At 41.2% G+C, this 17,787-nt stretch overlaps 1 protein-coding gene across 1 annotated transcript in view; it reads right to left on the reverse strand.

Annotated features, from left to right (window-relative positions):
• Nucleotides 1-4,498: 4,498 nt before the first annotated feature.
• LOC111866143 overlaps nucleotides 4,499-17,787 on the reverse strand; it is a 32,056-nt gene continuing 18,767 nt past the window's right edge. Inside the window, exons 12-18 of the mRNA XM_033752128.1 lie at nucleotides 16,976-17,231; nucleotides 15,296-15,420; nucleotides 11,502-11,669; nucleotides 9,614-9,845; nucleotides 8,361-8,585; nucleotides 7,178-7,479; nucleotides 4,499-6,181 (exon numbers count right to left, since the gene is read on the reverse strand). Of these exons, the coding sequence (XP_033608019.1) occupies nucleotides 5,835-6,181; nucleotides 7,178-7,479; nucleotides 8,361-8,585; nucleotides 9,614-9,845; nucleotides 11,502-11,669; nucleotides 15,296-15,420; nucleotides 16,976-17,231 (1,655 nt within the window). The 3' untranslated portion in view covers nucleotides 4,499-5,834. The remainder of the gene's footprint in view (nucleotides 6,182-7,177; nucleotides 7,480-8,360; nucleotides 8,586-9,613; nucleotides 9,846-11,501; nucleotides 11,670-15,295; nucleotides 15,421-16,975; nucleotides 17,232-17,787) is intronic.

The raw sequence follows: 17,787 nt of genomic DNA on the forward strand, positions 1-17,787 counted from the left end.
GCGACATTATTTGGTACCATTGCATGGCATCTCTACAGCAGTGTTGCCAGTATTAAAGTATCAACCCTTGTGTGTTTGTATGTATATATATATAAAACACATATACAAGTAAACACTGAACAAAGCAGTGTATTGGTAATACTCGAGACGTGCACTCTGGAAGACTACACATCCTGCTGGAGGTACACATTTTGTATATATGAAATTCTTAATATTTATAGTACAANCTGCACTGTATTAGTTTTAACAAATCAGCAACACTTTCTAATAATTGCAGACATGGTCCAGCATAGACATCCCCTTCAATAGAGTAAAATATATTCTCATGTGTATGAGTAAGTATAGGAGTGGTCTGGATTGGTAATTGGATTTATTGGACCCATTAAACATCTCCTGACTACACTTTACAGACCACCATCACACAAAGACTAGCGTTCTCAGTCACGGTCTTCACTGCGCTGCTTGGTAACGTCTTCCAACAGTGGACATTCATTTGCTACTAGGCTAACGTCCACACAGGCTGGTGGTCATCTCACACCAACCTCCTTCTCTTCTAACTGCCATGTTAAGACTCTCCTGTAAAAGTCAGAGTCAGAGTTACTTTACAACTGGCAGTTTACTGCTGATCAGTTCCTCTTGGCATCAGGCCTCTTGAGGCCCCGACCAAAGATTTTTTCCAACTGAACTCTTGTGGTAATAGCCTTTATGTAACATCCTCTCTGATGAGAAGATGGGTTTGTCTCTTATGAATATGCTTGGCCTTTCATCAAGTGTATATTTCACATATATATTTCTTCCTTTTTACACAACACACAAGTCCTCTATCAGTACATGCTTTACAGAGATCATGCCTAACTTACATATCTTACGCTACAACTGCAGCTTAGTCATTTGAACAGTCGTAAGCTTGACAACCGCCAAGTTTAAGCCTCTTATATTTTCTGTCTGGCTTCACCTTGTCCTATACCATGAATAGGTTCATTCTCGTGATTTTTATGACTTGTGCTTGTCGCCTGCAATCTCATCAAAGTCACATTGCAACTGACGGTCAGTCATTACGACTTGGTGTTGAGCCCAATCTGAGGCTCATGACCAGATATTTCTTACTGTTTCACAGTTATGGTCTTGATTTCGTGGGGCGCCCTATCTAACAAGAGGGCAGGTCTGTCTTTTATATAAGCTGCTGGCCCTTGCCAGCACAATCTTTCTCAGATCCCAGTCCCTCGGGACTCTCGACTTTATTTTACTGCCTCAGATTTGAGACTTCCCTTTTCATTGCCTCCTACGACTTGCAGGGACACAATGGAGGTATTTGACGCCGCCTCCACATAAGTAATCTCCAGCAGCAGATTACTTATGTGGAGGATGCCCATTGTGTTGCAATCTCATGGCAGCTGGTCCTTGTTATGTAGCCTTAGCACTGACCACCCAGGAAGCACCACTTCTAACAGTTACTCCATTGTATGTTATACAGCCTTTACATAGCAATGGCTATTTCTCTGGCTGCACTGTACTTGCTTTGAGCTAATATGCCACAATATGATGGATACAGCACCCAAAAATTATGGCTGTAAATCCAATATTGTCATACAAACTTGCAGAACTTCCAAATATACAATAAGAAGATGTATTTACCAAGAGTGGTTAAAGAAAAGTTATGTCTCAGTAGTAACTAGTATCATATTTATTCCAAGTTGTCATGTTCCAACTTAAAAATTACTTATATCCAGTCACATTATACGAACTGCATATGCGAGGATAATGCTTAACAAAAGCTTAAAAACCAGCATGTTTAGGTTGATGAACGTTTCATTACTAGAAGTTTCACACTTGAATGGTTTCTCGCCAGTACTTCTGTATTTAACAAGAAGACATTTACGAGGAAAGTTATTATAGATGCCACATGTAAATGGTGTTTCTCCGGTGTGAATACGTTTCTCTTCGGTAAGCTCACCGCTCTATGCCCATTCTTACGGCATACATTACACTTAAAGGGTCTACCTCCAGTGTGTGTACAAAGATGTCTAATTAGAACGTTCTTACAAGTGAAAGCTTTACCACACATTTCACATTAAAAAAAAAAGCTTGTCACGTGTATGAACACGGTGGTGTTCCACAAAGCGACTATGATGACCATGATGACAATCCTTTACCACACACACACACACACACACACACATATATATATATTACATTTCAAAGGCTTCTCTGCAGTTTGAATGAACGTATGCGATTGAAGGTGGGTTTTACATTTAAATGCTTTATTGCAAATGTCACACTTGATTGGCTTGTCGCCGCTATGCTTACGCCTATATGTAGAGCACGCGTCCATATTTGAAAATCTCTTATCAGAAATAGAGCTTCTAATGGTTTTACCCGTGTGTTCGATGATGTGCACCAAATTGCCGACAATCCCAGAAACCTTTTCCACAATACAATTTAATACTTTAACAGCAGTGGGTATGCGACGATGAACATTATTATTATTATATTTTACAAAAGAGTGTTTCAATACGCTGCAAGTATGTAGTTTCTCTCTGAGTATATAATATATTTACTAGACTGCAAGATTACAATTGTCTACTACATACTCCACAACCTTAAGATTTCTCTCCAGTACGAGTACAATGACAGGTTGTAAATTTGTAGCTTCCACATATTCCACATATGTAACGTTTTTCTCCTACTCATATGAATTTGATAAAATTCAATCAATGCTCGGCTCCCAGGACATCCTAGCTCGCAAAAGTCACATTTGTACGGTATCTCTCTGGCGTATACAGTTGCACGGTTTATTACATTGTCATAAGTAGAAAGTGTAACATTTTTGCCGCTCTATCAAAGTTTCTCCCAAAATATTACCTTGATTATGAATCTCTACAGACCTTGACAATAAGCTGGTTGTCATGTTGTTCACGAATTCTCTACTGTAACATAAAGTTCACATGTCATCTTACATATGTTTATTATTTAATAAACAAAAGATTAAAAAACGTGTTATATCCTCACCATGCCCTCTGAAAACAGTACTCAACCTTCAGTTTCCCTAAATGGTGAGGAATTATTAATTATTTGACTGTTATCTTCTAAAAATAACTCTGCCTGAAGATTGTTAACTGATAGTTAGAATCCGGACGATGGACAAAGTCCGAAAACCCAGCATCTCTGTGTTATACACCATCGTCAGAACCCTATAGTATCTACTAATAATTAACTGAGTTTATTACGTGGTCACACTTTTCTGCAAGGTCCACCTATACGGGATTTACTGTACACTAACAACAACTTGTAACCACCTGATGCTCTGTATTGCAATATGTATCAGGTCCAGCCATGCATCAGTTTACAATATTTAGGTAATGACGACTTATATTTAATAATTATTCGGTTATTCATAATTATTAATTATAATTATTCACTAAATTCGTTAAATACAAAAATTTAAGAAGCGTTGTGACTGCCCATTAGATTATATTGTACAAAAAGTGAAATATTTGCTAGAGACCTAGAGACAGTGACTCCAGCATGCCATGAGGTTAAGTAGTGATCGTAGTGATTGTCACATGCGTCACATGTAAGGTTAGGTAATGTGTGCATGTAGGTGTGATGATAACTGATTTGTCTGTGGCAAGGTAGGCGGGTGTTTCAAGAGTATTGTCTTCTGTGATATAACAATGTGTAGGCCTTTCAAAGTCAACAGACGTTTCAGAGGAACATGTCGTCTCCATTTGTCAGAAGTTTTTTAGTGGATTTTGCATAATCTGCATAAAAAGTGTTGTATCGATTAAGGACTGTGTATAATGTAAGGGTTATAATATTTCAGGACCGGTGCTGTCACAATGACATAACAAGTACATATTGACTTTCGTGTTTGATTTGCATTAACGAAAACGTATAAGATTAGGGAGTAATGATGTGGATACCATGCCAGGTATCCATATAAAGTGTACCCATGATGATGGCCCCTTAAAGGTAAAAAAATGTTGGGTTGTTGAAAATATTGTAAACTGTAATTTGATGGAGTAAATTAAATGTAGTATGATGTTTAATGGTAGCAATTTGGAACCATTTGAAGAACATTATGTGCATTTTTTTTTTACACAAAATGTTCATTTTCTTCAAGGCTGGTGTCTGGTGGAGTTTAATTCAATATTGGAGTATAGTTGAGGTATTTAGGGTGAGGGGGGATTGTAGCGGTACAATCATATCAGAAAGTGACACACATGGTCAGGCAAGAAAGAAAGTAAAATAGCTAATTAACAATCAAGTTTCTTCCGTCAAATGTGACACTTTTTTAAGTTTTCCACCTCGTCAGCACCTGCCTTACATGTTTCGGCTCACCACGGAGCCATCATCAGAGGCATTTATAGTAGAAAAAGAAATCACCAACACACAAAACTTCACTTTGTCCAAGATAGCCACGTTCCAGTTAATTAAAATAATTACAAATAGTTAAAATTACCCAGANGTGACGGACCAGAATGAAAGACCTTAAAAGTAAAATAGTATTATTATATTTACTGTGAGACATATAGTTGTTACTATTATAAACAGTCATTATGCTACAAACACTTGTTACTACATACTACACACAGACAGATGCCACTATGCTACATAAACATGACAATTTTGTGTTACAGCAGTCTAAAACTGCGGCCCAACACCAAGCTTCATAAAAATCTTTCCATGTCAGTGAACTGAGATTGTAACAGTTGCAGACATTATTTAAAGCAAGTCTGGAGAATGGAAGTCACACAGATTAAGGTGGTTGTGTTAGGTCTAGAAAATTGCATCATAAAGTAAGGTACTTAGGTCAGAGTGGTATATTGAGTCATTTTTTGTTTTCAGAAAATATTTTTGCAGTTCTTTAAAAATGGTTTTTAAGGTTTGTAAGTTAAAAAAATATCTGTACCAATATATTGCTCATACTTTCACATGTTTCATTGATCTTGATTATATTATGTTGGGAGCAAAAGTGTTATAGATTTGTTAGATGGAGAAAGTTGTAGTAAAACATTTGGAATAACTTATACAAAGCCTTGCAAAGTTCTGTCTCCTGGGGTATAACATCATGTAGTGCATTGAAATTTCAACAGACTACACAGCAGTACAGCATCCAAGAAGATAGAATTTTCCATAACCACTGCTGGAAAAACCTCAAATTCGTCATATACAAAGCCTTGATCAACTGGTACATATTCCAAATGTTGTGTTTATCTTTAGGAATGGAGCTCAAGTACAAGACAATAGAATTTTAGATGTTGCAAGATGTGGAATGATTTTGTGCTTCATTGTAGGGTTACACATTCAGTAGGAAGCCAAATCAAAACATGTATTGAAGCTGAAGATGGACACCTTGAACAATTAGTCTGAACTGATCTGTACTATATATGAACTTGCTCATGAAAACAATTTAGTTATGTATAAACAGTTCTGGAACTTCAGCCACTGGGAATCTGACCCATGTTTGCATAACATTTTTGACTTGGAATGCCTCACAAACAAGCTCCTGAAGTATTGACATAAAGTCATGAAACACTCTGTATAAACTGTGCCTAAAACATTTTTGAGGTTATGTCATCAGATAACAACATTGACCATTAGGCAGTTACTAGATTCTATTTTCAACATACAGTAAGAACCAAAAATGTCATTCTGGAGATCTCATTGAACACACAAGATTACCAACTCAAGGCATGATATATGCTGAGAATTGTTTTATACAGAGTTTATATGTGTTATTTATTTTCAATTTAATAACCACAACAGTCTAGATGATGAGTTAACAAACCACAGAACTGCAAATGTTAGGTGAGGAGATACATATAATGTCATCATGATTCCACCATATTTATTTTGCGAAGGTTGGCAGCAACTGCAACATCAATCAGGTTGTTCCCTAGAAAGAAATCTGTTGCAACAATGTTGGTATGTGACCACCACTCGTTCCGAAACCATGATGTCAGGTTTCGATTGACTGCATTTGCCATGACACGCAGGCTGCCTGTCGGGTTGAACATGACATCAAGAGGTGTAGGGGTCAGCTCTGCCATGGCAGCCCACAGGCCTGGCGAACGCTGCTTGGCACTGTCCATGCTACGCTGCAGGAAGTTCCGTAGCCCACTGGGTGTCTGCTGGTTACCCCACACCTGTGAGAGTGGCCCCCACAGCCATGTGGACTCTATAACACATGGCCCATTTTCCTATGCATTGTATGATAGACATGTTATGAATTAGGAATAATATAAAAGAAAGGGGCCATTTGTTTCTCCAGATCACTCCTGTCTCATCATCTGAGTTTCCTGTCATTGCCATCTCGTGCTCTAATTGGGTTAGCATATTGTTACCCAGGAAATGGCACTTATCTCTGATTACCAGCGTTTCCCCTCCCAAGCAGAGACCCAGCGTACTTCCTTCCACATTCCTCCTGATTCACAGTGCATAGCCATCTGCCTGCATCTCGGTGAAGGCTTCATACAATAGAATGGTTTAGCTTATACAACCAAAGAAGTTTGCTCAAGCTACCTGGGAGATGCCCAGTTCAAATCCTGGACAGGATACTGACTAGTCTGACATTTTTGTGGTTTTCCTTAGTCCCTCCAGGCAGTTTCTGGGGTGGTACCTCAAATTAGACCATGACTATTTTTTACAAAATCATTTCCAATTCATTATTCGGTAATCATCATGTCATGTAGAATGGGGTGCTGAGGAGAATATTTGGACCTTAGAGGGATGAAATAGTAGGAAGTTGGAGAAAATTACATAATGGCAAATTTCATGAATTGTACCTCTTAGTTGAATAATCAAGTCAAGGATGAGTGGGCAGGGCATGGAGAATGCTTGGAAAAGAAGAGGTATATTTATAGGGTTTTATGGGACAACCTGAAGGGAAGAGCCAGTAGAAGACTTATATGTGAATGGGAGTATAATATTAAAATTTATATTAGAGAAATAGAGATGTGGACTGGATTCAGCTACCTCAGGATAGGGACCAGTGGTGGGCTCTTGTGACCACAGAATACTGGAAATTTCCTGAGTGGCTGAGCAACTGCTGATTTCTCAAGAAGGACTCAACTCCATGGAGTTAGGTAGTGAGTTAGTCACTATTATTTGACCCCGTATGGTCTAAGCTACTGACAACACTGTTAAGTAATTCACAAATAATAAATAAAATTACCTGCAGCAACATTCTTGTCCCCATATGCCACAATCAATCTGCGGTTGTCATCGCGGTCCCAGATGTCCCTCAGGAGGGTTGAAGCACTGACTGATGAGACAGGCAGTGCTATGGATTTCAGCTCTCTGGTTAGCAGTGCCACTAGACACCGATGCCGGGCAGGGCGCCCATGGAACCCAACAGGAAAGCGATGCAGATCCAGTATCACAACTTCACCCATCGTTTTCTGCAAGAACTGCTTCACTTCCCGCAACACAGGCAGCAGTGGTCCAACGCGGATCAGGTCATGGTTCACCCAGAACCTTCACGAAGTGTGTCCACAGGTACCATCACACAGACAGCAAATTTTACATTTTAAGAAATGAGGTAAATATTCAGTTTCAGAAGCATTATACAGTATACAAGACTGTAATCTTGAGAGCTGTGAGGAATGCAGGAAGTTGGAACCATTAAAGGCACGCCACCAGCATGAATCAGCAGCTACTTCTAGAGCCAAAACATTGTCGTGCCATGCCATGCCCTGGCCTTGCTGTGTTCTTGTGCTGCCCTTGCCCTGCCCTTCAACTGACCTCAAACTGCTCTTGCTGTGCCCTTTTCCTGCCCTTTTCATTCTTTTGCCCTGCCCTAGGCTTTAAATGAACCAGAGCTCAGCATGGTGGGTGTTTTAGAACAGTCTTTCTCTGCCAGTGGGTTACGTCCTGCTGGTGGGACTGAACAGTTGGCCAAGTGGTACGTTAGGTCTCAAAAATAAGATCCTCCCTTAATGCTTGATATAATATTAAAATGTAGATAATTGTAGAAATGCGCTCCTTAGAAAAATATAAGCTATGAAGATGACTTCTGAGGTGTGAAGCCATTTAGTCTGGTAGATCATCACCAAAACTCTGGAGGAATCTGTTGCCCACATCTGCACAGTATCATGCCCCAGAAGACAGTAGCGTTCATTGTCACTGTCATGAGACCCTTGAATCTCCTGCCTTTACTATGCAGAGAGTACAGGTTTTAATAAAATGACCAGTGTGTTGTATAGTACACTGGGAACCCCTGCCATCGCAGTTTCTCTCATTATTCAAGCCTGGAACTGTCTGATGGAATGTCCTTGCACTTTGTTTTTAGGGCTGCACCCCTAGTTGTGGCTTGCCTGCCAAGAACCACTAGTATAGTAACACCCATATTAACATACCTGGTCCGATGATCCTTTGTGTCAGTCTTATTTGTGGGTGGATAGTATCCGACACGCAGGTCAAGGTACCGAATACCATGCACCAACTGACCCCACACACCAGTGTCCTGTGTCAGCAGGTAGCGTGAGAATGTGTCCCTTCGAGTGAGAGAGCCCTTGTAGCATGCTGAGTTGTGTGTCCCAGGAATGAATAGCCCCCCCAGTGACAGGGATCGTAACTGTAGCCTGAAACAGACAGCAGTGTCACGACCCTCATACTGATTTCCAATTCAAATTGCTAAATTGTCTCAGAAATTATTTGAGGAAATGAAAGATTGCATTCATTGCACTAGCTGTATCACAGGATACTAGGTTTCTCTATGTAAGCTAAAGATTTATCAGCATTACAGCAAGGTTCTGCCTGTGGATCCTGGTTTCTCCAGTTTCCTTGAGCTCCATCTTAATATTATCCTCCTAAATATACCAAGCTCTCCCAACTCATATCTACCTCTGAATCTCTTCAACTGCATTTTTCATTTATTGAGTCTCCCATCCATGCTACATAGTCAGCCCATCTCACTCTTTCTGCTTTGATCACCCTAATAATCAAAGTGAATAGTTCCATTTGTGAAGCACTCCTCTTTCATATCCTGGAAGTCCCTGGTTCAAACCTCAGTCCAGAGTCTGGTTATCCTGACATATATATTTTGTGGTTTTCCTTGGTCCTTCCAGACAAATGCCAGGATGGTATCTCAGACACTAATCATTCAGGTATTTTCATAATATCCAAGTGTAATATTTAATCTGTGTCAGTAAGTGATTATGTATCCTCTGACCTTGATGGACAGACGTGCATGATCAGTGAGATTTGAGATGTTCACAGCATTGACTATAAAGATTACTGTTTAGTGGAACGTGAGGCCGTGAAGCCTGATAGATATGTGTCAGTGTGTTGGAGGAACATGCCATCTCCATCTTTTGTGCTGAAATTGAAGGCTGCAGGTTTCTCCAAAACATTGGCAAATACCGACCAGACTTACAGCCTTACATCCCAGGAGACAGTAAGCTTCATGTTTGGGAACGGGATGCTGAGGAAAAGACTTGGACTGAAAAGAGAGAAAGTGACAGGAAGTTGTAGAGAGCTGTGTAATGAGGACCTATACTCTTCACCAGATACCATTAGGATGATGAAGTAAGCCGGACCAGTTCCTTAAGAAGTGCAGCCTGAGGTCTCAACAGGTCTGTTCTGCTCAGTGCTAGTGCTGCAGACTTGCCTGTGGTCCCACATCCAGGTGGGCCGTATCTTCAGGCAGTCCATGTGCACCAGCTGGTCCCCCCGGAACGAGGCAGCCCAGTAGGGGAAACAGTGATCTCCCTCAGTGGGTGTGGCATTATGCCCGAACTCCCATCCCCCAGGCAGCAGTGGACGTCCCAGACTGACATTAGTCCTGAAGAAGCCATCATGGTGGTCTGCAGGATGCACCTTTACAAGTGGACTTGGTATCTCTGTAAAGATAGGCAGTACTGCCTTCAGTCTTTTGATGTGAGCATGCCTGAATATTAAAATTGTTAGCTCATTCCACATGCCTGATGAGTTCAACAAATGTCAGTTGACCTAACACAAGGGTCAGTTAATATTCATTCTTGGCAGCTTAGGCATTTCTTGCAGTTTGCATTATTTCACTGCAAAAAAGCTAACAGCGAAAGCTATCCACATGTCCAATTTGTTGTTCGTTTTATGGCACTGTCAGTAATGTGGTTACCAAGCACGTCGGCTCAAACACTATTGTTTGACGCGTATTTAGGACTTGCTGAGTTTTAATCACAGCAGGGACACTGGTGATCCTGACTGAAGTTTCTTGTGATTTTCCTCAGTCCCTCCAAGTAAGTACTGTGATGGTATCTTGATTAGGCTACAACTGCTTCCTTTCAAATACTTTCCAGTTAATCATTCATAAATCGTGCATCGTTCAGTGCTATATAGTCTACATGCTGACAGTCTAGTATAATGACCAACAAAAAGAAAAAGTAACTTAGTCTGTAATGAATTGGAAAGGATGCGGAAGGAAGTGGTCATGGTCTAATTTAAGATATCCCAGTCTGAAGGGACTAAGGAAAATCATGAAAGACCTCACTCAGGCATCGCAGTCAAGATTTGAACTTGGCACTTTCTGAGTACAAGTCACACATTACTGCTCGAGGCACCTCAATTAATACATCCAAGAATTTTCCCCGCCTCGTGACAGTGGAAAAACTGTACTCTGCATGTGTTGTGAAAGAAGGATATTTTGTCTGTCTGTTACTGTCCAACCTTGGTCAGATACCGCAGTCCGGGCAATGCCCTGGTATGTGACAAACCTAATGCAGGGGAGAGGAAAGGTGAACATTCCCACTGGGACAACACCTCCCAGCACACAAGGTGCACATCAAAAAATATAACCAGTGATCAGGTTAGTTGAGCAGTATTGTGCCAAGGGGGCTGTAGCATGCTTGATGAATCACTCCAGGTAGTACTTCAGCTGGACCCTGAGCCACTGCTAACTTGTTCATCACAGTCATCTCACAAGCCATTATAGCAACATACTTTTGTATGGTGGTACAAGACAGTGGTTCAGCTTTTAACATTTTGATTCTTTGTGGAATGTATCCTATTGCCGTACTGTCTGAACTCTGTTTTTAATACAACATCTGTCAGATCTCAACTCAACTCAGGCCATGGAAAGGAGCAACACGGATTGACACCCCCCCCCACTTCTGCTTCCAGCTGTTACACATCCCCCTCCAATTCCCCTTCAGCTGTCCAGTCAGTCTGGTTACACGAATGTTGACAGTGATACTTTTCGCTAGTGACAAAACTTCGGGCTGGTTTACATACGTCAGAGGGAGGTGGAGGGGAACATGGCAGTGGGGAGAAGCCTCTCCTCTTGTCATCCCCACCATCCACTGCACTTCTTCCCGTGGCCTCAGCATATTGTTAAATGCTTTTGACAAGGGTTCCCAAGGGAAGGATGTTTGTGTCAGGGCACTGATTTGCAGTGGTCTGTGTGCATCCACTCCCCGATAACTTCTGAACTTAAGAATGCATGGAGTTTTATTTCAAGCACCCTGTACTCCTTCATATTGTAGTCCTGAGTGTGGGGTTGTCTTTGTCATATGACTCACCGGTAGTGCTGGGGTTAGTGTCGAAGAGTCCCACCCAATCTGGCAGCATTGCTGGGTCACATGATGGCTCCCAGTTCAGCTCCAGGTCCCGGTCAGCAAGCCCATGGTCATGTGATGATGGTCGCCATAGTGATGACACAGTGAGGAACACAGCATTGCAGTCGAAACCTGTCGGCTCATGTAAGCGTAAATTATTGGGTCCCTTGCGCGTCAGTTGGAATGTCTCCACCATTTGATATTTTGGACTATATAACTTGAGTAGTAGATACAGCACAGTAAAATAAGAAGGAACTTAACTAATCATGTCATAGAAGAACTTGTAACTGTAACTTTTATGATGGTAATGTGCAGTATTGGACTCACTCCTGAGTCACCATTGTTACCCTTTACATCTTCCCCTATGGAAACATAAAGAGGCAAGATAAATGCTGTGGGGAGGGAGTGAGTGACACTTCAGAGCGAAACTGATGGAGAATTCCTGGCTCTGAAGGTCCCAGGCAGTGCCCATTTATCTCTCTGGTAAGGGTAGACTGGGGAGGGGGGTGGGGTAAAGATAACCGGTAAAGTTGTCCCTGTGCTTAATTAATCAAGCACTGTGCCATGAAGACCTCAGCACTAGATGGATGTGAGTGGTCAGCTTCACATCCCAGCCACTTTACCCCTGGGGAAGAGTCCCTCTTACCCACTGGATAGGAGACTAGGTAGGCCCCACAGGTGACTGGACACTGTGGAGAAGAGAAAACCTTGCCCTGTCAGGAATTGAACCCAGGCCATCCAGGGAGGGAAGGTAAACTGGTGACAAATGAAGAAGGTAAAGTGGTGGGAAGTGAAGAATGTAAATAGATGGGTAGTTGTCTCTCTTGTGGTTATGTAGCAGAGAAAGTAAGTTCAGCAGGGTCTTTTCTGTATCAGAGCAGAGGGTTGCATGAGAAGTGTACAGTGTAATTTGCAGTAATTTATGTAAATAATATATAAAGATTCAGACCCTGCATCACAGGAAACTGTATGTTCCTGTATATATTACAAAGACTGACTAGTCAGTGGTGCTTAGGAAGATAATTGCTTCTTATCCTGAGAATCGTACAGATGTATGACTACACCATGTGGGAAAGATGCTAAGTTATTAATTGTAAATAATGTGGTACATACTCTCACATGAGGGAGTGACTATAGACGGGGTTTGGATTGCTGACTCAAGATACTGACCACTTATACGCACAACTCATGACTGTGAGTAACTATAACTGCCTCACTGTAACTGCAGCACGCATAAAGCCTTCTATGTCTTCACTAGTTGTTTCCTGGTAACAGATCTTAACAATATTCTCTGCTAATGTCCTTACCAATTGGCGAATATCCCACAAGGTCCAGTGTTACTGCTTATTGTGAAACAGTTGAATCCATTCCATGGCCTCATACCCTATTTCTTTACAATCCATTTTAATATTATTCTCCCATCCCACATGAGTCTTCCAAGTTGGTTTATTTCCTTCAGGTTTTCAGACCAAAACTTTAAACCTTTTTATGCACCTTTTCTTTCCATTGGTGCTACATGCACTGTGGGGCTAGTTCTCAAATTAGGCAGTGACCAGCTCCTTCTGTAACCTTTCCAATTCATTATTCACTAGTCATCCTACCATTAGATGTTATATAATATGAGCAATTGAAAGTAACGTTAACTAAATCATAAATAAAAGAGAGATCGGATCCAAAGTGACCTTGAGAGAGGATGCGATTGCAACTGGCATGGCGTCAGTAGGAGCCTGACCTCTTACAGGTCACTTGAGACCCAGTCTGCATGTTCCACCTCAGTTTGCTTACTACATTAATTTTTTATGTCTTGATGACCATGTAGATATATCCTGAGCAATGTGGTAGTACTTCAGACTTGATGTCAGGAAGTTCCCTGTTGGAATGCTGAGTGGGGTACCAACTGTTTGAACAGAAGTCTTTCATGATTGCCCTCAGTCCCTCCAGAGAAATGCTGGGATAAAGTTAAAGTTTCTGTGCTGAATTTATTAAGCACCATGCCCTTAAGACATATGCATTCCTAGATGGAAGTGAGCAATCAGCTTCACTTCCTGGCCGCTTTAACCCCAGTAAAGAACCCCCCCCCCCAATAGTGGTGGTTAGGGGATTAGATGGGCTCCAGAGCCAGTCTGGATGCCAGGAGTGCTTGGGAGGAACTTGATTGAAATCTTGCCTTAGAAAATGGCTCTGTTTTTCTTTCTTACATTTTCTCCAGGCAAAAACCAGGACGGTACCTATAAATCAGACATAAATGTTCCTTCTAGATCTCTCCCAACCAGTCAGTTTTTGATAATATACACATGTACTAGCATGCATAATTTCGTCAAGTAAAACAGTGCCTTTAAATGACCTGTGAATCGATCAGTCTTATCTCTGGGAATCACAGCATTCAAAGATTTTGTTATTTTCGTTTAACACAGAGCTCCCCAAAGGGGGCCAGAGACAGGATGATTGGCAGGCATAAACAATTCACATCAATTTTCATGTCACAGATGGAATTTGAAGTCCTTCCCTTACAATATTAGGCAGTAAGCACCATGTCATCCCATGGCTAGTCTCTCGGAATTAGACAAACAAATGCTGATTCTTATTTTAATCTATTTTGGTCTGATAAGCGAAGTGTGATCTGCAGTGACCCTTGCCAGATATTTGCACCACAGTCATGATTTGTTATGGCAGAAACAGCAGCGATTGCTATAATGATCATAACTGCCATTTTCTTATTCTTTCTTACGTGTTCATAGTATTACTTTCACAGTCTGTACAAGTGTCCTTACATTTCCTGTCTGTGGGTAGGATATTTCATCAGTCATGAACATCATACACGACACTGAAGAAATTTGAAAGACCACGTTAAATGCAATTACAGATTTATAAAACACGAGACGAAAGAAAGATGATGTTTGAGTTGAGGTTCCAAGAGCGGTGACAAGCACTGCCTTCTGAGATGTGATGCCATATAGTCCAGTAGAAGTTCACTGACATTTTGGGTGAACACAGTGCTTCCATCTTCAGGGATGAAGAGTAATTCACCTAATCCTTCCAGCCGCACTATGCCCCTGGGGTCAACTTAGCCTCTAACAGAAACGAGTGCCAGGAATATTCTTGGGGATAAAGGGCGGCCAGCATGTAAGGCTGACAACCTTGCTGCCATCAGTGAGCCGATTGTCTAGAAAATGTGGGAACCTCAACATCTCACAACCCTATGGGCCTTCACAGCCTGTTACATGGATACCTTTACTTTACTTTAAGTATGTAAAAGTTATTGTGTACCAGAGGTACCAAAAGTGCAAATTGCATTCACCACACTTCTTTGCATAACTTGTTGGAAATATGAGTTGTTACATTGGCATGAGTGGATAAGACAAACTGATTGTTTACAATACTGCATTAACCTGACCACAGAAATTTTTAAGGAGGGATCTGAAAGTGCTTATACATTAAGCCTGTAAGGCTGTGTCCAAAACATCATTCAGGGTGCATCACCATTAGAAAGTTCACTCATTCATTCATCAGAAATCTGTCAGACGGCAGGTCCACAGTCTCTTCCAAAACAGTTCCTCTACTTAATGCGATCTAGAGTGCAACATGTCACAATACAATAGGAACCAAAATCGACATACCAGCAATCTCATTCAACACACGGGACTTTCTTTCCATAAGGTTGCCTACTCAAGATGTGATGTACCCTCAGAGATGTTTCAGACACTGATGCTGTTTCCAATATAGCACCAGTAATGTGCTTTTCTGCAAACTGTACGTACGGTCTGCCGTGACAGCAATTCCCACACACAGCAACATCGTGGAGATGCGGAATGCAGCCATCACTACTGGTGGCGCTCTGCCAACTGGGGCCACCCAACTCTGATGAGATTCAATTGGATAATGACTTCACTTCCTCGCAGTCACATGGAAACAAATGGGAGGGCTATACAAACATCACAACTGAACCTGTCTGATGTGGCCTTGAGTTCCTGACAGCATCATTAGATAAGCCATGAGTAAATAAATTAATTTCATTGCAGTAACAACAAAAGCTGGCAATAAGACCTCAGGTTCTCATGACTGAATGTTATGTGTGCCATGTTCTGGGTTACAACATCATGTAGTCATTATAGATGGTACCCTGAAGATGGATGCAGAATGCTTCCCCAGTTCATTGGGAACCATCTACAAGATTACAAATGCTCATATCCTATAAATAATACATGATGATCTCATTTCATCATCTCCTCTGGTTCTAACGTTTATTTTCAGAACTGTAATGTTCTGTCTAAGGTCAATGAAGCACCATGCCATAATTTGCATGTGGGAGCGGGGGTGTAGCTGCAGTCATTCTTAACCTCAGCACTAGATGGAGGTGAGATGTCAGAGAGGTTAAGATTTAATTTAAGCAACATTGTCTATGCACAGCTAAGTTACGTACAGTTTAATGACTCACATTACATACACTGGAACCACCATTTAGTATTCTTTAGTTTAATGTACTCCCTCATTTAGCATTCAGTCTCAGTGAACACAAGTGAGTAATGTCTGCGTTAAATCACCTCCATTTAAGATTTTCCTCAGTTTAATGTTCAGATCCATAGCTTCCCAGAGAGATGGGTGTTTCACTGTATTTCCTGAAACTGCCTGCCACATATGTAATTCATGAATCCTCTGTTAGAGTTTTGTTTACTTTTATAACAGATTCTTATAAACTGCATTGACCAGTGGCAACTCAGGACCACAAGTTTTCTTTTTATCTAATTTATTGTGTCCAACACTGGAGTTAAATTCCCATTATGGCTGTTTGGAATCTTTATTCACCATTATTCTGGCCAACTCTCAGCCTTCTTAACTTTTCCAGGTACAGTGGACTCTCAGTTATCCAATTTGTGGATTAGCTGAAAAACTTTTGTAACCCCTTACATAATTGGTTATACCTTCCCATGTTGATTTGAGCGCTGCTTGTTGCCTCTGTTTCGGTAACTTGTATCAGCAGTGCTTTACAGCAATTGCAGTTGACTGCACATCTTACCCAGTTAATCGCTTTGTGGCCAGCCTACTCACATATGGAACAAGGGTTGCTTTCTCGTATTGTAGAGACATTTGGCTCACTGATAGTGACCACTGAGCCGTAATTAAAACGGTTTTTCAGGTAGAATGCAGAATGGAGAGTGGGTATATCCAGATTTTGGATTATCTATTATTTTTAATTATCCATGTGACTTAGACAGTCTGTTACCACACATAATTGAGAGTTCACTACAGCTCCTTTCCAAAATTGTGTACACATTTGATGTCACCCCTATCTTAGCTACATGTCCAGCCCATGATAACCTTTGTCTTACAACCATAACTTTACTAGGTAATCTCTATAACTCATGAATTTCCATACTGTCTGTTAACTGTCCAGTCCTGTTAACACTCACAGCACAGACAGACACATGGGTATCATCTGTCAGGCTCGCTGTGTCAACAGGTTCAGGAGCTCCTCATGATCCATGTTATTGAGTGTGTGAATATCAATGCCAAGCGCGTTGGCAACACTCATCATATCAAGCCCGAATGACTTAAGAAGTTCAATGAAGTCCATTTCCTGTCCAGTAAATGGGTTGGTAAGCCTGGGGCAGGAGTGGTTACACTGTGGCCATGAGCATCGCTCTATGAGGTGGTGAGAACAACTTGCTGAAGCTCGCCGCAGTCTGGCTCGTGTTTCTGCAATAGTGCACACATAATCATCACATCATCATCATCTTCATCCTTTGGCCTGTGGTGAATGCCATCGAACGGAATTTCCCCATCCTGTTTAGAGGTCTCAGCTCTTCTGTCTCTTCACCAAAAAGAAATGTTGGGTGCATTTGTGTTGTATGGTACACCACAGTAATCCATAGTAAATTTAGAACTTACCAGAAAACAGTTTACAACATATAGTATTATTCATAATTTTAGCTTCACTAGTTATGAGACATGTTTTGACATTCAGATGTCATCAGCAGGGGTATTCATTCAACAGAAACACTGGTAAAACTTGCATAAGCATACAGAGATATTGGGTTTTCGGACTTTATCCATCGTCCTGGTTTTTTTAAGATAACTAAGAAAAACACGACGTTTTGGAAACTGGATCTATTTCCATTCTCAGGTGAGGGAAAAACACCTATTCTGTTGGGTCCCTTAGAGAGAGCTAGCCTCAATCACTACTCCGAAATCCCAATATCTCTGTGTGTTATACACCATCGTCAGAATCCTATAGTAACTACTTGCATGAGCA

This window comes from Cryptotermes secundus, unplaced genomic scaffold (genome assembly GCF_002891405.2).
Source record: "Cryptotermes secundus unplaced genomic scaffold, Csec_1.0 scaffold318, whole genome shotgun sequence".
NCBI classification, from domain to species: domain Eukaryota; kingdom Metazoa; phylum Arthropoda; class Insecta; order Blattodea; family Kalotermitidae; genus Cryptotermes; species Cryptotermes secundus.